The sequence below is a fragment of the Pleurodeles waltl genome, chromosome 9 (assembly GCF_031143425.1).
Source record: "Pleurodeles waltl isolate 20211129_DDA chromosome 9, aPleWal1.hap1.20221129, whole genome shotgun sequence".
Taxonomy (NCBI): Eukaryota; Metazoa; Chordata; class Amphibia; order Caudata; family Salamandridae; genus Pleurodeles; species Pleurodeles waltl.
In genome coordinates this window covers 979525275-979545025 of record NC_090448.1, presented here as the reverse complement: position 1 = coordinate 979545025, position 19751 = coordinate 979525275, and the positions used below count along the sequence as shown (strand labels likewise).

Genomic DNA, 19751 nt, shown 5'->3' with positions numbered 1-19751 from the left:
CAATTCTGGCAGGGCTAAAACGTGTGCAGTAGGAAAGCATCCTGCGGAACTTGAGGACTATATACATACAGCATTTAGAAGTTCTTGTGTCACTATCGTGTTTAGCACCTTTTGTCAAGACTACGAAACTTTATTAATAGAGTAACCCGCATTTCTTTGTTGGAGAACAGCTCAGCTATCAGTATAAGGCCCTGCACTCTTTGGCGGGACTACAGAACTTTATTAATGCTGTATCCGCACATCTCAGCTGGAGAGCTACTCTGGTATCAATGTAGATGTTGGCGGGACTACCGAACTTTATTAATACAGTATCCAGCACATCTTAACCGGACAGCAGTTCTTGTATTAAAATAGTGTCCTGCCCTTGTTGGCCTCGGAGTACAGAAATTTATCACTGAAATATCCAACACTTTTTTCCAAGACCCCAGTTTTTCTATTAGTATAGTATCCTTCACTTTTTTGCATGAATACAGTACTTTGATAAGTGGAATAATCAGCGCACGTTTGCAGTATTGTATAATGGTTATTAATATTTTATTCACCTCTTCTATTCAGGACAAACTGGTCTCCATTCACAGATTTTGTGTACACGTAATTTAAGCTTAGGAGCACAAGGAGCTATTTTTGCTCCCAATCTTCAAGGAATGTCTACTGCTGCGTATGGAATTTAGCAGACACATATTCTAATGCTACCTTTCTGAAGTACTTGGTTTATAGCTGTGAGCAGAAAACGGGATACTTAAGGAGGTACGACCAGGTGCAGAGACCACATGACTGAAATACCTGAATGCATAGTGTTATTTAGAAATATTTTGCATGCAAATCCAGTAATACAAAAGGCAGGTGTAAGTATCTTCCCAGGGTGAAAATGTCGAGGACATATCCTCAAATGTCATGCTGTTGTAGGAGTGGCAGAAAGCAAAATGATGGCACCCTCAAAACTTTATTTGGGGCCCTCTAAAATGTCAGTTAAGATGGGTCTGCCTCACAGATGCACATTTGCAATTGGACAACAGAGAGGGCACCTGAGGCGAGGTCCTACATCACAAGGACTGCCCAGGTGTACTTTGTACATCTGGGTTGTAAGGTAAGGGGTTCCTCCACGTGAGGGGTAAATTCTAGCACTTTTGTTGAATGAGTTCCCGCCTGTGACTTTTTTCCTTTGCTCTTCTCATTTCCCTCGTTTGTGACCATGCCTCGTTTCCTGTGATGCTGTCTGTTTACCATGCTTCCTTGAGTGCATAATAAAAGTCATTTTCTTCCTGTAAAATGTACCTATTCCCAGAACCTACTTCGCATAAGAGTTGCCCCCCAACTTTCTGGCCTTTTTAAAATATGGCAGAGCAGAATGCACTTGTATGTGTTATCCGCCTTTCCAAAAAAAAACAAATGTATACTGCATGTCACTGCTCGGTGCACAAGGATGCCAATGTCCTCCACTTGCCTTTAGAAACTTATATGGTGGTACTCCTCTTGCAGTGGGACAGAAATTTTGAGCTCCATACTCGTCCCATCTAGGGACAAACAGGGGCAAAGCTCTACCCTGAAATGTCGCCTTTCCCTGCTGCATGGTGAAGACACTTCCTCAGGACTAAGTAGCACCCAGCATGAGAAGCCAGTGGAGAAGTCTACGACATCTTGTCCACTCTCTCCCAGAAATCATGGTCACTTACCTAGGAATTAGGACAGGTGACAGTGAGGGGAGCATATCCAGTGGTCCAAAAGAGAGCCGCTTAGTGAGAACCCTACTTCCCCACACACATGCGGGCTTGCACTTTCCTGTACTGATTAGATTGCTAACACTCCTATTTGTTTCTGGTCCATACTGGATGGTGGACCGAGGTATGTTATCATTCCCTAAAGCTGGGATACCTCTCGGGAGTTATTTACTAGAACTGAACCAAGGTCCATATGTAGCACAAAGCGATGCAAGGCATTATGCTGATTTACTTACCATTATAAAATCCACAAGTACAGCATAAAATTGCACAGTGCAAAAATGTGCAACACTGTGTTAGCGCAACGCTTAGTAAATACCCCTACTCTGTTTGAGTTCCATGGCATTGAAACCTTTTCTGATCAAGACTATTGATTGCTCGTACGTCATAAAATGTACGACTGACTTAACAGGATAGCCTGTCCTCCAGAGCACTAGAAAAATATCCTGAGAGAGGGTCCAGGGCACATAACGTTGGTTTGAAACCTCTGTGAAAAAGCTTGTGTCTACACCCTGTGCATTGCCCAGTTGGTATTGAACTAGAATTTTTCAGTATTCAGTGGCAGAAGCTTAACCCCACTGAGCTATTACTAAATCAAAGAAAGGTCCCACTGTGGCACCACACTAGGTTATCACCTCACTGCGCTTCAACCATTGTGAGCATTAATACCATAGACGCCCTTTCCAGGCAAATGCTTAATGTGTATCCATATCATGGAAAACAAGGAGAATCCCTCATAAATGAGCCACTTTGAAAGAGATGTGTGTGTGTGTCTTTTGGTACTTAAATAACAGAACTTTCTGGGGGTGAGACTAAGGTGATTTACCAGATCTGAGGAAGGGCCTCATTCTGCAATAGCTCATGCTTCCAGGAATTAGAATAGAGATGCTTTGTAACCCTTTAAGTATGGACCAGTATTAGACCAACAAGGATTTCCAGGGATAAAGATAAAAGTTCATTGACAGTTGTGAGTTCTGGAACAGCATGTAGGTGAAAATGTGCTTCAGGATATTTAATGATTCAAATTGAGGCCTGTCTTCCTAATATTTCTACTAAAGTATAGAGATACCGGTCCCTTCCTTTGTATGCTTGCCACTTTCCGAGGTCATTCCATACATGCCAAATTACGGGTGTGATATGAAACAAGTGTCAGCTTCATAAAATTACATGCAGTACTTTAAAGATCTTTCAATTGTTTCTTAAGTAACTTTTCTCTGCGCGGGTATAGGTGGCCCAAAACAGCCGCAAAAAATATAAGAAGGCGACTGCTTTGAGGAGAAAATGTCTTTCAGTGAGAAATGTAGTATTTTACGAAATGGTGAACATTTTGCATAACATTAAAATTGGAAATTACATGACATTACGCCTTTGAAATTGTGCACAGACCTATAGTGGCTGTGTTACATCTAGGCTACTTCAAAGTGCTTTCTGCCACCCACACGCTTGTCACTATCTCCACTGGTTGCTTGTCACACCTGGGTCTCTCTGCCCCCTGTCTGTCTTTAGTTTTCTTTCACTGTGGTTTGTCAGCCACTCTACATCCCCACTACATGGTTTCTCAACTGACTCCTGCTACCACGAGCGGCTGCATCGTCTTTCCCATGTCACTTTGCTGGATGGTCTCTCCCTTCAGTCCCTCCCATGTTACCTGTAAGCTACCACCCACCCATGTCACTCTGCTATGATTTCACCTCTCACTGCCACGTTATCCAAGTCACCACCCACTCACTTTCTCCCTGTGTTTCTTTCCTCTTCCCCTGTACCCCTGGGTTGCTACGCGGGGGTCTCTCCTCTGGCTGCCGCTGCTCCAAAGGTGTGTCACCACCTCCCTTTGTCCACCTGTGAGGGATTCTCTTCTCAGTGTCTCCATGTGTTTCCACCAACCCTCCAGTGTCCCTCTGCCCGTGGGTCTCTCCTCTGCTAGGAAGGTTGCATTAGCAAGAAGCAATTGAAATGCAAAATAACATTCTGATCGAGCGCACATACTGTTTATTTATCCGATCAATAGCCCGAGTGCCCCATCTGGAGGGACCTCGTGATAATCAGTGAGAGCTTTCCAAGGACAGGGACAGAGGTGACAGACAGCGCAGGGCTGCCTGCTTCTCCTCTCCACCCCCACCTACCTCAAACCCTGCCACTGAATTCTAGAAAAAAGACTACAGCGCTAACTTTCTATATTGAAAACTGAAGAAAAGTGAGGCCGTCCTGGATAATGAGAGGTAGTCGCCAAAACATTTGCATCAAATTTGACAGAAACGCTTCCAAATTGATAAAGATTTTAGGGAATACGTTTCCCTCCTGGAAAACATGTTTATATGTGGAGGGAAAAAGTATTAGACCTGTGCGATTTTTAGGTTATAAAATACCTATTGTGAACTTACAGTGTACTTATACCCTGCTCATTACTTACCATTGGTTGGCTTTATTGTTGCTTTAATTATCTTGATTTTAATTCAATGGCTTTCCTTCCTTTTCTTGTGATTGCCCCTTTCACTTTTTTTTGGTTAAACACTCCATGAGAAATCATGTGTTTTTTTAGCTTTTTCCCTTCTGTTCTTCTCCCTTGACAAGTACCCGTCCTCAAGCCCACTCCTTCTGTTGCTCTCTCCTTTGTGTGCTGCACGCCATCTCTCTTGTGTGATTCTCCCAAATTCCCCCACCTCTGTTCTCTGTGTTGCTCTCTCCCTCATGCATGTCTCTCTCGCCCCCTATGTTTCTCTTGCCCTTATATGCTTCTCTCCAATCCTTGGGGGCCATGTTGTTGTGTTTGCCCGGGTTTGGGTGAACCTATGATGTGGTGTCTGGGAGGAGGGAAAGGTATTACCCCCTCTCTACGGCAGAGAAATGGTTGGGTCGGTGTGGCTGCGGTGAAAGTTATAATTGCAATGGGAAAGGGCGTGTTTTAGTTTGGAGCGGCACAAACTAATAAATGAGGTTGCTACCACCCTGTCTGGCCACGAGTAGTTCCTGGGACCCACTCTGCACTGGCAACGAGGGGGCTCACCCCACCATCTTCGTCCACCCCATGAATCTCCGCTGCTTTTTGTTGTGAGCCATCCCAGAGTGACATCACCTGCTGCGGGACTGCTGGTGGCAGTACGCATGCCAGCAAGCTGATCGACCAGCGCGGCACACCACCTGCTGGCTACCTCAGCCCATGCCAATTTCAACGTGGCTCAATCAGAGCCGGAAGATCACATGTCACTGCTGCAGTGGGGACACGGCTGTGCTCCAGTATCGTGTCCCGGGGCCCCTTTGTTGCACTATCCTGGAGCTTGTGTTTTGCCATGCCTGCCAGGGCCCAGGCATAGGTGTGCCTCTCACTCTGCCCGCCGGACACTGCACGACCCTGCCAGGCAAGTTTCTCATCTCTGGCCTGGTTAGTAGCCTTCCCCAAGCATCACCTGCCCCAGCTGCCTGTTTAAGGACTTCACTACAGAGCACATTGGAGGCCCTACATTCCTGCGAAGAGGAAGGGAGCAAGACACCTTGCAGCCAGCATCCAACCAGAGCAGAGGTCGGCAGAAGTTGCAACCCTCTCACATGGCACACTGCCCCTACAGGGCAGGATTCTGAGGTATTTTGGCAAATCAACGTGACCCACGTCTGCCAAATTGGTGACGGCTCATTTTTACCTCACCATGCCAAGCATTCTGGCCCTATAACCTTTCGCAATCATCGCCCCTTCAAGCAAACAGTCCACTGGAAAGCCTGGATTGTGCACCTCAAGACCTTTTTCAGCCCTAGAAATCAAGGATGAGAGGTAGTGCCCACTACTCCTTCACCTTGAAGGGGCAGATTTTCACAAAATTTGAAAGTCAATGGTGGAAACGACCCCCCACATATACACCATGTTAAAAGACACGATCACAGCACATTTTGAGCCCTACGCCAACCAGGACTATGAACGGTTCCTGCTATGCCAAGCACGCCAAAAACTGGAGAAACCGGTGGATATTTTTTACGCATGCCTGAGAGAGTTGCCCAGCACTTGCACCATGCCGGACGAAGAGGATAAAGTCAGAGCTCAGTTCATCCAAGGGTGCGCATCCTCGAAGCTCCGTGAGCCATGCACATGGAACAGACACCTGCTGTCCAGATCAAGTTGGAACCTGTCAACCCCGTATTCGCAGATACTACTAAGGCCAAGACAGAGCGCACCACGTCAAAACCAGGAGACAAACTCTGTAGATGGTGTGGGCGACTCCTGCCACACCCAGGCAACTGCCCAGCCAAAGGAAAGACCTATAGTGCATGTGGCAAACTAAACCACTTCTCTAAAGTCTGCTGCTCAGCACCCAGGGTAGCGCCGGCCACGTCCAAGAAGGTAGTCCAGGCAGTAGCTGCACTCTCCACCACCTCCTCAGACAGCGACATGGATGACGACCAAGAGGTGGTTTCTGTAGTGAGAGCGTTGGACGGAGGAAAAACCAACAGCCAGCAGCTACCCACATGTCAGGTGGTTGTGCATGGACACCCCCTTCCCGCTCTCATAGGCACAGGTGCCTCGATTAATCTTATGGCTCAGAGGTGTATGGCAGCCTACCTGACCCTCCAGACCTTAAGTCCACACGAGTACAGGTGTTTGCCTTTGGTAATGCCCAACCACTACAGATGGCTGGCGCCTCATGGTCGACATTGGACATGAAAGCTAAAAGCTCATGATCAAGATATTTGTGTCACAAGAGGGGTCAGGGTTCCTGCTTAGCTGCCAGACCACACAAAACCTGAATCTGGTCCAGTTTGCATTTGGCATGCATGCCAACAGCCTATGAGACCCCACCACAGAGTTTGAAACGCTCTTCAATGGCATTGGATTCCTGAAAGGCCCACCCCTCAAGCTGCATATCGATGAGTCAGTAGCCCCAGTCGCCCTCAGGCACCGATGGGTGGCTTTCCATCTATGCCCGAAAGTAGAATGGGAGCTGCAGCTCATAGAGCAAGCTGGAATCATAGAGAAAGTGTCTGGACCCATCCCGTAGGTGTCCCCAATAGTTGTGCAGAAACCAAAGCAGTCTGACACGGTTAGCATCTGCGTGGACATGAGGCTTCCTAACCAACCCATTTAATGAGAGAGACACCTGACCCCAACTAGAGATGACATCCTAGGGGAGCTTTCGGGGTCCAAATGATTCTCGAAGGTGGACCTTCCGTCTGGTTACCACCAAATCATGCTGAACCCCGAATCCAAGCCCATAACCTCCTTCTCTACTCACACAGGCCTCTGGAAGTTACACCTCTTTGAATTTCGGCATATCCAGCGCAGCAGAGGTGTTCCAGAACACAATCAAAGAGGTCCTGCGAGGGCTACCCGGAGTCCTAAACATCTATGATGGCATTCTAGCGCATACCCCCACGCTGGAGAGTCACCTGGCCCATCTATGAATAGTGTTTGTGAGACTTAGAAAGTAGGGATTGACCCTGCACTGCGAAAAGTGTGAGTTCTTGAAGAGAGAGATTTGCTTCTTTGGGGACAAGTTCTCAGAGCAGGGAATCAGTGCAGACCCTGCCAAAGTAAAAGACTTTCAGGAAGCGTCCCCCCGATCTCTGTCTCAAGGGGCAGGAGCTTTTTAGACATGGTTACATATTGTGAGCGTTTTATGAAGAATTTATCTGACATCACTGGCCCGTTGGGGAATTTGACCAAAGCCAATCACCCATGGGAATGGGACAAGGACCAAGAGCATGCTTTTGAGAGCACAAAAGATGCCCTCTCCACCAATACCACTCAGATGTATTTCGACCCCCAGCGGGAGTCTCAGCTAGAGGTCAATGCAAGCCTCACTGGTCTAGGTGCGATGCTGTCCCACAGGCAAGACTCTGGGGAGTGGGTGCCCGTTGCTCATGCCAGCAGAACATTGACTCCCACTGAACAGCGGTACCCCCAGATAGAGCTGTGAAGCAATCACCATCCACTGGGGGTGTCTCACCTCTACCTGTATGGAAGGCATTCACGGTTGGGACAAACCACAAGCCGCTCCTCCCTCTCTTCAAATGGTCATCATCCAAGCTGCCACCAATGATCGAGAAGTGGATCTTACAATTGCAAGAATTCAACTTCAATGTAGAGTACCAAGCGGGCACAGGAAATCCTGCTGACTTTGACTTCCGAAGAAGCCTTCGAGACAGAGGAATATGTCAGACTGGTGGTGGACCATGCGCACTCATTACCCATTCCTGTGGCAGAAGTAGTGGGAGCTACAAGTCAAGACAACTGTTTGCAGTTAGCCATAGTTCAGTCCTGCGACTCTCTACAGCACCCCGAAACTTTCTGCACCACCGACAGCAAGGCCATACCACAAGCATTTTATATAGCCACGAGCTCTCGGTGAGTGAAGAAGAGTGTCTGCTGTGAGGTCCCCACCATGTGCTACCCACCAGCCTGAGACGGCGGGCTGTCCTGTTAGCACACGGGGCCCACCAGGTACTCATAAAATCAAAGAACCGGCTCCAGAGTAAAGTCTGGTTTCCTGGTCTTGACCAACTTGTATATGACATGGTAAAAGGATGTCTTGTCTGTCAAGAAAGTGGAATGCCTGGCTCACCAGCGCCTGTCATCACCGAAGAGGGCCCGTGGTCTCCTTGCAGATGGTTAGCACTGATTGTGGCCGTGTTCGTGATTGTTCCCATATGTTAATATTCGTGGATGACTACTCCTGATACCCCAAAGTGGGGATTGTGCCGTCCTCGTCAGCGTCGGTGGTATTTCCAAAGATGGAGAAGATGATGGCCACACATAGCCTTTTCGGAGAAACTGTACAGACAACTGACCCCATTCAGTAGCCATGAATGGTCTGAATTTTTCAAGTCTTGAAACACTAAACAACGACGGATTACGCCCAGGTGGCTTCAGATGAACAGAGAGGTGGAGAGATTTGAAATGACGGTGTCAAAAACAGTCCACATTGCCACCGCTGAGGCCCAGATCATCGAATGTGCACTGTACAATTTTGTCTGCGAATACCTGGTCATACCCCATGCTACCACCGGGGTTGTCCGGAGCCAGCTATACTTTGAGAGAGCAGTCTAGAATGCCATCACACACCACCCTCTGTGGGTCACCCAAGCAGTTCCTCCCAATCAATCAATGGATCGCAGGTCTTGCAACAACCATTATGCTTCTTAGAGACGAAGGGCCCAAAAGAGCGTCATCCAGGAGGGCGACACTGTGCTGGTCAAGGACTGACACCCTGGAGGAAAATTCCAACAACCGTTCGAAGCTGAACTGTGAACTGCGACTGCCATCAAAGGGACCATGGTGACAGCTAAGAGGAATGGTGAGAGTGTCACAAGGAAGGTGTCCCAGTTCAAGCGGTTCCCACCGCCCTCATCCTCTGGTAATGCAGAGGTTAGCTCTCCGAGCAATGGATTTCTGAGCGGTCAGGAGGACTCTGTTTTTCCACCTGAGTCCCTAACACGAGGGGGACCCTCGCAAGGGAATGGTGTGGTGTCAGAATAGCCGACACCATGTGGGCTATCTTTTTCGACAGGCGATGGGGGCCAAGAAACCGACGGAGATGGTGCCCTTATCAGGTGGGACCCAAAAGTTACTGTCATGACGAGCGGGGATGGAACGGTCCAATCTAAGGTCCAATCCGGACCCTCTCGCTGTATTTGCTACCTTGAAATATCCCATCCCTATGCTGTGTTTCCCATTTATTGATGTATCAATGTATTATGTACTGTTTGTTTGAATTGAGAACCACTACCATTGGGGTTTTGTTTATTTTTATCCTACGTTGTGGAGGAATGTAGTGTTTGCCCAGGATTGGGTGAACCTATGATGTCGTCTCTGGGAGAGGAGAGGAAAAGATCTCTCCCCCCCCCCTCTACGGCAGAAGAATGGTTGGGGCGGTGTGGCCGGGATAAAAGTTATTCATGCAATGAGGTTGCATTTTTAGTTTGGGGCTGCGCGCACTTATAAATGAATTTGCTGCCACCCTGTCTGGCCCCGTGTCGTTCCTGGGGTCCACTCTAGAACCGTTTCCATAGTGTGCTTTCCCTGGCTCCGTGTTGCTCTCTCTTGTGTGCTGCGTTTCCCCTCCCATCCTGCTCCTCCGTTACACCTCGCCCATTCTCCCCTCAGCCCCTCACTACCACACCTGCGGGCTTTTTTCTTTTTATTTTGTGCTAAACCAACTGTGTGTTTTATTTACCGATGCAGGTGGCGTTCCTCATCTTGAAACAGTAAAGTAGAAAAGGTAAATGGTGCCCGCATCGTTCTGTATGTGCTTGTATGGTTGGTGACGCATGCGCGCACTTACACATAGAGGTAACAGAGATCGAGCCATGGCACCTTTTTTCTCCTTTTTATTTTGCCTATGCCAAAGAGTATCAGCATATTACATTTGCCGGTGCTGCACAGCATTGGCAGGCTGCTTTTGCAAAGCCAATAGGTACTAAACGATCGCTTTGTCGGTGCTAGTAATTTTTGCATAAGGTGAAAAACAAATACCTGTTCCCAGATTTTTACACGATCCTGAAACTTAGAAAACAAATCCTAGCTAAAAAATGCCGAGACACACTGTTTCCGACCCACCTAACTTCCATGAACGATGAAAATAAAAAAGGGGCAGACTGTGAACAGTGGCGTTTGTGCAAAGCTCACACCTGTTGAGTTTTGTTGCAAACGTTTTCCACTTGCAAATAGGGCGTGTTTTGTGTTTCGCTGAAATATTTTTGCCGCTTCTAAATGTGTTACCCTTCTGAACACACAAATGCTTAATCCTGTGAGTACTTCGGGAAAGCTGTTTAAGTTGTAGTTTTCAAGGAGTACTGTCGGAAGTCTTTGTGAATTAAAAAAAAGACATCAATTTTCAAAGATTATTTTGAAATGTCTTCTCATCGTACGGCTGGAATGTGTTGTGATATCACTGATAAAAGCAATTATCATGGAAGAGTCACAACGTTTTATCATGTGCATTTTGAGGCTTTTGAGCTAACACAACTTGAAGCTCTAGTCATGGCACAGTTAAAAAGTGTTCTCTGGGCATGGTTGGCAGGTGTTGGCAAATGTTGAAAAGGCACAGTCAGAAGATGTTTTCATGGCAGAACTGGAGGGTGTTGTGAGGGCAAAGTCAGGAAGGGCTATCATGGTATAATTGGAAGGTGTTGTGATTACACAATTAGAATGTGTTGTCTGGGCACTGTTGGAAGGTGTTGTCATGCTCCAGTTCGAAGCTGTTGTTGTGACACAGTTGGAAGATGTTGTAACGGCACAGGTAGGAGGTGTTGTCATGGCACAGCTTGGAAGTGCTGCCATGGCAGTGTTGAAAGATGTTTTGAAGGCACAGTGAGAAGATATTGTCCTGACCCAGGAGGAGTTTTTCGTAATGGAGTAGGAAGGTGTTATCATTAAATCGAAAGGATTTGGGATGTCTTCAATACAGATTTAGAGGCCATTTATACCTCACTGACTGGTCACAGATGTGCTTCAGTGGTGGAAACCCACCATCGCTGGCCCTGAGGCAAAAGCCCACCATGTTTAAATATTCTTGCTGAATGTGTTTAATTTTAGTGACAGAGATCAATGGATATACTTGCCAGAGCAGGAATAATGGGTAGATATTGAAAAAGGTTTCGTCAATTTGCTTTAAACATTTTAATATTTACGATGCCACAACTGACTAAAGACACAGCCCTTAAAGACAGCAAGAATAACATTTGGGGCAAAGCACTATGTATAAATAGTGCCCCACCAACATATCGAAAGTAAAATTGTGTCCAAACAAAAATATCATAGATGCAGCCTGAACAGGACAAAGATATCAGGAACCATATTGTCGCCTACATTTACATAATCAGTTGTGTCAAAGTAAGTTTTAGGTAAGGGTTGGGATTTGTGTTAGGTTCACAGCTGGGTTTATGTTCAATTGCTAGGATTAAGTTCAGGGTTCTGTGGTAAGGGTTATAGCTTAGATAGTGCAACATTTAGGATTAGGGGTGTGATTGGGGTTCAGGCGTTGCAGGCTCCTATCTTTTGATTGTGTGCTAAGTATTTCACCAGTATGCCATCTACATTTGTATGCCAAGTATATACCATAATAGATATTTACTGAAAACCACAGTAAAATGCAATTATGGTTACAAATTAAAATCAAAGAATCACTGAATTTACCAAGTTGTGCTTAGGACCACAATTTATGACTTGCACATCAGTCACATAAACTATAATTCTCCTGGGAAATGTGCACAAACTATCTAGCTGATTATAATTGACATCTCAATAGCACCAAAAGCCAATCATCCCCCCAAACTACAACTTCAAGTTCTTCATTCTACCATAGTAAAGCTACTTTATGCTGGTGTTGCTGACCATAGTATCAAACATTATGCCAACTTGAAGCACTTTCGTATGGGTGGAATACTAATGAATCAAACATTCTGACAAATTATCTCCCAGCTCCAATGAAGTTCATGAAATTAAGCAGGCAATTTTCACCTGTATATGTGCAAATTAGAGCCGCAAGAAAACAGGAAATGTCACATGGACTAGCATCTCCATATTGACTCCTGAAATCTAGCAAGTTGACTGGTCATGGTTCGACCTATAACAGTGACAATTTGAACCCACCTGTGTCTGGCAATTTATACAACCATGGTGGCAATCTCCATAGAAATAACCTTTAAACCTCTTTAGACTAGCAAGAAAAACACACTCAGAGCCCGATTCCCAAAGATAAACTTACACTTTTGTGCAAGTTTACTCTTTTTCAATATTGCAATTGTAATTGTAATTGCATTTGTAAAGCACTTACTACTCCTGATGAGGGGTTGAAGCACTTTTCAGTGATCACAAACAATTGCGGAGATTCAGCAGTGGGGCAGAGAACTATCTTTGTATGTGCGGAGGTCTCTGTCCTGAGTGTGGAGTCTCCACAATCGTAAAGTTACTATTAAATTGTTTATTTACAAGAGTATGGTGGTCATTCCGACCTAGGCGGGCGGCGGTTGCCGCCCGCCCGTCGGAAGCCGCCTGAATACCGCCCCGCGGTCAATAGACCGCGAGGGGTATTCTGACTTTCCCGCTGGGCCGGCGGGCGATCTGATTCAGATCGCCCACCGGCGCAGCGGGAAAGCGCCTTCCACAAGGAAGCCGGCTCGGAATCGAGCCGGCGGAGTGGAAGGCGTGCGACGGGTGCAGCAGCACCCGTCGCGCTTTTCAGTGTCTGCATCGCAGACACTGAAAAGCCTAGTTGGGCCCTGTTAGGGGGCCCCTGCCGTGCCCATGCCATGGGCATGGGCACGGCAGGGGCCCCCAGGGGCCCCGCGACCCCCCCTACCGCCATCCTGTTCATGGCGGCTTTCCCGCCATGAACAGGATGGCGGTAGGGGGGGTCAGAATCCCCTCGGCGGCGCAGCGAGCTGCGCCGCCTTGGAGGATTCTAAGGGGCAGTGGAAAACCGGCGGGAGACCGCCGGTTTTCCCGTTCTGACCGCGGCCAAAGCGCCGCGGTCAGAATGACCAAGGGAGCACCGCCGGCCTGTCGGCGGTGCTCCCGCCCCCGTTGGCCCTGGCGGTAGAGAACCGCCAGGGTCAGAATGAGGGCCTATATGTCCACAAAAGTGTAAGTTTACCTTTGTTAATCTGGCCCTCGGTCTATTCTCCCAGCATTAGACTGTCATCATAAACCTACTTGCAAAAGGTATATACCAAGACAACATCTTTGCCAGTGCTCAACTGTTATTAACAGTCCACTGGAGTCCAGAGAGATAACTATCCAAGGCCTTCTTGATGTAGTTGTGGTGTCCAATTTTGACCCTAGAGAACTACCCAGACGTGATCTTGTCCAGAATAAGATTATAGTTGTGCCCCATTGAAGTCTATGAGTGTGACGAGTCATGGCTTCTTTCAGTATAATATTGATGCTTTGTTGTGACTGAATTAAAAAAAAACATAGGGGGTCATTCCGACGTCATCCCGGGCGTCGGAATCCGTGGAGGATTCCCTGGGGCAGGGGAAAACCGGCGGGAAACCGCCGGTTTCCCTTTTCTGTCAGAATTGCCCCAGAAGCACCGCCAGCCTGTTGGCGGTGCTTCCTCCGTCCCCGGCGGTCAATGACCCCCATAGTCTCTCTCAGTGTGAGAGTGATACTGTGTTCCCTCTAAAGTCTATTGAGATAGTCAGACACGGTCCCTCTAGCTATTGTGTTCTCATTAAAGTCTAGGAAGATCACAGGGTATGGTGTCACTCACTATATTTGTCGTTTACACCTTTTCTGAACAGATTGTATAGAATGGCGCACTCCAGGCTTAGGAACTGCAGCTGAGCACATTGTCTATTATGGTGGGAGATGCTTGTCCTCACTATAGCATTCAGTGTGTTTCCTCCACTGTATGGCAGTTTTAAGCATTCCTCCTAAATCATTCGAAGAGACTTGGGCACGGAGTGAGCAAGGTAAACTGCTTGTCAATTCACTGTGGATTATAAATTTCCTTAGGTTGTCCAGGCAAGATTTTGAATGGTTAAATAAAGGTCAGGTCTAGGTCACTATGCTATTCAGGAAGTGTTAATTGGATGTTTCGTTTGATTCTCTGGTTGTAGTGAACACTTTCCAAATGGTTAAATTAACCTAAACAAAATTGCTCTATGTGCCTCATTTGCTTCTTGTGGAGACATGTTGAGCTTCATGTTGGGGGGATACAGAGCTCCTTCTTCTGGCCTAGATCTTTTTTTTCGCCCTTACCTGGAGACATCTGATGTTTTATTGTTTTTTTAATGGAGTAATCCAGATATTCCTTTCCTGGTATGATCCAAAATGTCCTCATCCTGGCAGAATTCAGAGGTTTCTTCTCCCCATCCCTTTGGTCAAATCAAACGTTACTTCTTGAGGTGCGATCCTGAATTTCCTTTCATGTTGGTATGAAGATCGTTCTTCAAAACCTTTACTTAATGGAATTACAAGCTCTTTTCAATCTGTGCTCTTATGGGATCCTGAACTTTATTCTCAACTGTGTGCGGCAACCTGGAACTTCCGTCTCATGGCAGCATCCCAAGCCTATGCCTCTTGTTGGTGTACCATGATAGTTGTCTCCTAATGTGTTTCTGGTTTTCTCAGCTTTTCACCCGGTGGTGTTTCATATTTCTGTGCAACTCTTCTTGTGGATCCTGTGATTTCCTATTCATGAGAAGCCTAGATGTTATGTGTTCTATGAGAGGGGTAAAAGCTTTCTTTTCGTTATGGATGATGGGATCATGATTTGTTTCTATTATTGGGGTCTAGAGCTTCCTACAGGCTCTGTACTGATGAGATCTGGTGCTTTTCTGTGTCATTAGTCTCCTTTTGGAATTCATAGTTTAATCTCCTGGTGGAGCCAAACTCCCTGTCTCACTTTCCTCTTAGTAGGCTGTAGTGTTTGCTTTTCATTCTGCTCCTCGTTGGATTCAGATATTCTTTCTCGCCCTTCATCGGATGTGATCCAGAGCCTCCTTCTCTTCTTCTCCATGTGGAATCATGAGATTTATTTTTTTATAGGGTACAGTTCTCCTTTTTCATCCCTTCCCCAGTATATCAATATATTGTTTTGTCCATTTCCCTCTTGGTGGGACAAGCAGCTTCCTTCTAACTATTTTTAGAGTGGGATCTAGGACTTACATTTGCTTTTGGGCAGTTAGTTCGCTCTCATTCCTCTTCTGGTGTAATTCAGTGCCTACTTTTTCCCTTCCGCAGTGGAATAATACCTCTTTCTCACTCTGTTCTGGTAAAACCATGAGCTCTTTTTTTCACACCTCTTCTTGTGTAATTCAAAGCTCCTTTTTAGCCTCTCTCCAAGGAATCAAGACCTTCTTCTCACTCCTCTCCTGGAGGAATACATAGGTTCTTATTGCCCCATTCTTGGTGGAACTTAGCGTTCTTTCTATCCCTGTCCCCTGTTGGAATCTGAAGCACTTTTCAGCGCTATCCTAATGAAACCCATACTTCGAGCCTCCTTCTCCTCCAGGTGGGGTCAAGGGCTTTCTTCCCCAGTTGTTATTCAGTGCTTCCTTCTCATTGTTCCTCGAGAGGTACCCTCCATGAAGCCTCTTCATTATTCTTTTGCTGGTACCCACTGTGATAGACCTGTTCCTCTTCTCTTCCCCCACAGGCTTCTGAACAGGATGTCCGTTGATGACCGGCACTTGACATCAAGCTGTGGATCCTTCATCAAGACAGAGCCCTCCAGTCCATCCTCCATCATTGACACCGTCAGCCACCACAGCCCTAGCAGCTCCTCAGACGCCAGCGGGGGCTACGGACTGACCATGGGAGGCCACCCAAATGGCCTGGACTCCCCACCCATGTACAATGGGACGGGTTTGGGTGGCGGGTCCTGCCGAAAGCGATATGAGGACTGTACCAGTGTCATCATGGAGGACTCTCCCACTAAATGCGAGTATATGCTCAATGCCATCCCCAAGAGGCTCTGCTTGGTCTGTGGAGATATTGCCTCTGGGTACCACTACGGAGTGGCCTCGTGTGAGGCTTGCAAGGCCTTCTTCAAGAGAACGATCCAAGGTAGAGTGCAGCGTGAGTGACGTTCATATTTACTCAGGTGTTGGGGTGGGTTTTTTATATTTATGTATCTGTTTACTGAACTGTGTTTGAAGTTAATGTAAGATGACCCTGAGCGCTTTATAAAACACCTAACTAAATATATACATTTCTGAGCTCTTTTAATTTCCGCCCTCCAGTTTTTTCGACCTTCCTTTCATCTCCCTGCTTTGATTCTATTCTTCGTTCCTTCTTATCCCTCCTCCACTTTCCGCCCTTCTTTGCTGCCTACCTGGCTTTACTCCCTCCTTATCTTCTTTCCTTCTCTTCTTCCTTCATGTTTTATTTCCATACTTCCTTATTTCCTTTCTGCTTCGGTTACTCCTTTCTTTCTGTTCTGCATGCTCTTGTTTCAGTTTTGTTCATTCTGTCTTCTGTTCGTTCCTTTTTTCCTTGCTTCCTTCCTTTCATTCCATCATTCTACTTTCCTTCATTTCTTCTTACCCTCCGACCTCCCTTTCTTTCCTTCTTTCCTTCTTTTCTCTCTTTTTTCTTCTCTTCCTCTATCCCTCCCTTCTTTATTTCTTTTATGCCCTATATAGTTTTCCTTCCTACTGTCCTTCCTTCCATTTTTTCTCCCTTCTGTTAACAGAGGAAGGGGAAATGATGACAAACGATGCCAATAATTCATAAGAAACATGCAGAATATGTATAAAACTACAAAACCCATAGCCTGGGAGCCAATTGTCTCTGTTGAAATTTCTCCAGCATTTAGAGAAAGGTGCGCTTAACCCTCACTTACAGGCCAGCAAGATCATATCCCATTAGTAACAGTTCCCGTGTACGGACAAAAATATTTCAACCAACTTAATAAATGAAATTAACAACGAAAAAAGACAGAGGCCTTGTGGGTTATCTATCGATGGGGACAACTCTGTAAGGATTGCTTGTTAGACCTTGCTGGGCGGTAAGGGGTCCAAAGAAGGGTAGAGGTGACATTAAGAATGAAGAAGTGGTGTGGATACCTTTGCTCAGGTACGCCTCTGATGCCGGTGGTGACACTTTTCAATGGCACCATTTTTGGTGGTTGTAAAAGACCTTCGGTGCACAGTGTCGTGTTGTTTGGGTGCGGCGCTAATGGGGGAGGTGACCTGGCACGCATCACTGAGGATATTGGAAGGGGAGAGTCCAGCTAGTAGCTGACTACACCACATGACTATCAATTGTTGAGGCGCACCGGTCTGTTGCTTAATATCCAATTTCTAGAACTGTCAATATCATCCTCTCTTACTGTGAATATTGCATACCCCGACATACCCATTGCACATAATTAAGATGTGTAGCCTTTGAAGTGTGGTTCTGGTAAGTTTCCCCAGCACACATTCCATTCCACTAGAGAAAAACTGACACTTAAAGAAGGGGCTGATGGGGGCCAGAATCTGCCTATTTTGTTCGGCATTTCTCCCGTCATTAACCTCTTGCCCCTTCACACACAACCCTCGCCAGGAACCTCTGCCGTTTGTTGAGTGATCGAGGTTAAAGAGCAGTCAGAGGGTAGGCAATAACACACACCATTGACTGGGGGCTTAGCCGGACGGTGGCTAGTGTAATTGGAGAGACCTTACTTCACCACTGTAATATACTAGGACGAGCACCCCTTTAAACGGCAGTTGTGAGGAGAGCGCAAGGTCATTTTCTGCCTGTCAGAAACTGGCAACATCTGCTCTCTTTTCCAATTGGATGTTTTGCCCGATGCCACCTTTCTTCATGCTGCAGACAGTCTAGAATGCCCACTCCCGCCACCATCAGTCTGTGACAGGATCCCAGAACGTGCCAGGACTATTATGTAGGGCAGACTGCTTGAATGACGATGTCTTAATCTCATCATTTTTACACAGTGCACTTAGGAAAATTGCATGGCCCACCATTCTCTGGGCGCGCCGCTGGCAGCCGGCCGCAGGGAGCATAAATACTGATTGAGGCTGGTGCCTTAAGAGAGGCCAGTCCAGGTACTTTAGGGGACATTGAAACGGTCGGATTCCCCTGGAGAAGATAGATGCGCTGCTTTCCAACCCACCAGTCATAATGTCTCTGCCCCAGCCACTGAAGTCAGTCTGTGTACCTCAGATTAGTCAATTCTCTGCACGCAGGGGCGTAGTTTCAAGGGGTAGGGGTGTATAGGGTGTTAAAATCCCCTAAGAAATGTATTCTGTGTTAAATATTTGCGTACAAGTGCTTTCAGTCGGGTAAGCTGAGGTGTCCAATTTCACCTGGAATTTTTACATACACACATACAACAACACACACATACACTTGAGCCTCTGTTTTGAAGGAATAAAACATGTTAGCTAGTTTGAAAAATATTCGCGGATGACTGAAGCACCACCAACAGGCTGGCGGTGCTTCAAAGCCCATTCGGTCGGAAAACCGGGTCCGGCGGTTTCCCTCCGGATTTCCCCCGGCTGGGCTAATCCTCCATGGCGGATTCCGACCCCCTTCCCGCCAGCCTGTTTCTGGCGGTTTTCACCGCCAGGAAGAGGATGGCGGGAACGGGTGTCCTGGGGCCCCCTAACAGGGCCCCAGCATGCTTTTCACTGTCTGCTTAGCAGACAGTGAAAAGCGCGACGGGTGCAACTGCACCCGTCGCACACCTGCAACACCGCCGGCTCCATTCGGAGCCGGCTTCAGTGTTGCAGGCCGCCTTCCCGCTGGGCCGGCGGGCGCTAACAATGTTAGCACCCGCCGGCCCAGCGGGAAGGTCGGAATGGCCCCAGCGGTCTTTCGACCGCGGAGCGGCCATATGGCAGTTCCCGCCTGGCGGGAGGCGACCACCGCCCGCCAGAGTAGGAATGAGGGCCATTGTGTTTTAAGTAGTCCGAACAATCCGCTTTGCCTTCTAGGCCCACCTAATGCTCTGCTTCTCATATAACGTATGTTAACATTAAATGACAGTGTGATTGTTGGGAAATCTGAAGTTCACCCTCCCCATCCCCCATCTTACTGACCAAGCTACGCCCGTCAGCAGGTGGAAGCAGCAGCCCCCCCCCCCCCCACTTCACACCACACACACCTCACATGTGTGGGATATTGCAAAGGCTGTACGGTACATTCCTTCCAAGGCTCGACTTCACCTAAATTACCTGCCCACTTCAATACTTATGATGATATTCGTGTTCGTTTGTACTGGAGGCAGTGGGTGTGGATGGGGTTTGGCACGTGCGTGGACCAGCACACACTGGCATTAAATGTTCAGCCCCCCCCCCCCCTTCATTAACTTGAGAAGTCATAACAAAGGTTATCCCTGTTTAAAGCTGTGCGGACTTTAAAGCTCCCAGTAGCTACTGGGTGTCATACAGTCCACATCCTGCCCATACATTTCGGCAGGTCAAACCTGCCAATGTTCATCAAGGAAACAAATGCCCTGGACATTTTGGAACATGCGGATTTTCGAGCTGGTGCCTGTTATGGTAACAACACTCGCAATTGCTGGTTTCCAGAGAAATCAATACCTGTGGTGTTCAGAAATACAGGAAGTCTTGGAGAGAAATACAATAGTCAGACAA

At 47.1% G+C, this 19751-nt stretch overlaps 1 protein-coding gene across 1 annotated transcript in view; it reads left to right on the top strand.

Moving 5' to 3' along the window:
• ESRRB (estrogen related receptor beta) overlaps nt 1–19751 on the top strand; it is a 205923-nt gene that overhangs the window by 66709 nt on the left and 119463 nt on the right. Inside the window, exon 2 of the mRNA XM_069206011.1 lies at nt 15803–16212. Within this exon, the coding sequence (XP_069062112.1) occupies nt 15803–16212 (410 nt within the window). The remainder of the gene's footprint in view (nt 1–15802; nt 16213–19751) is intronic.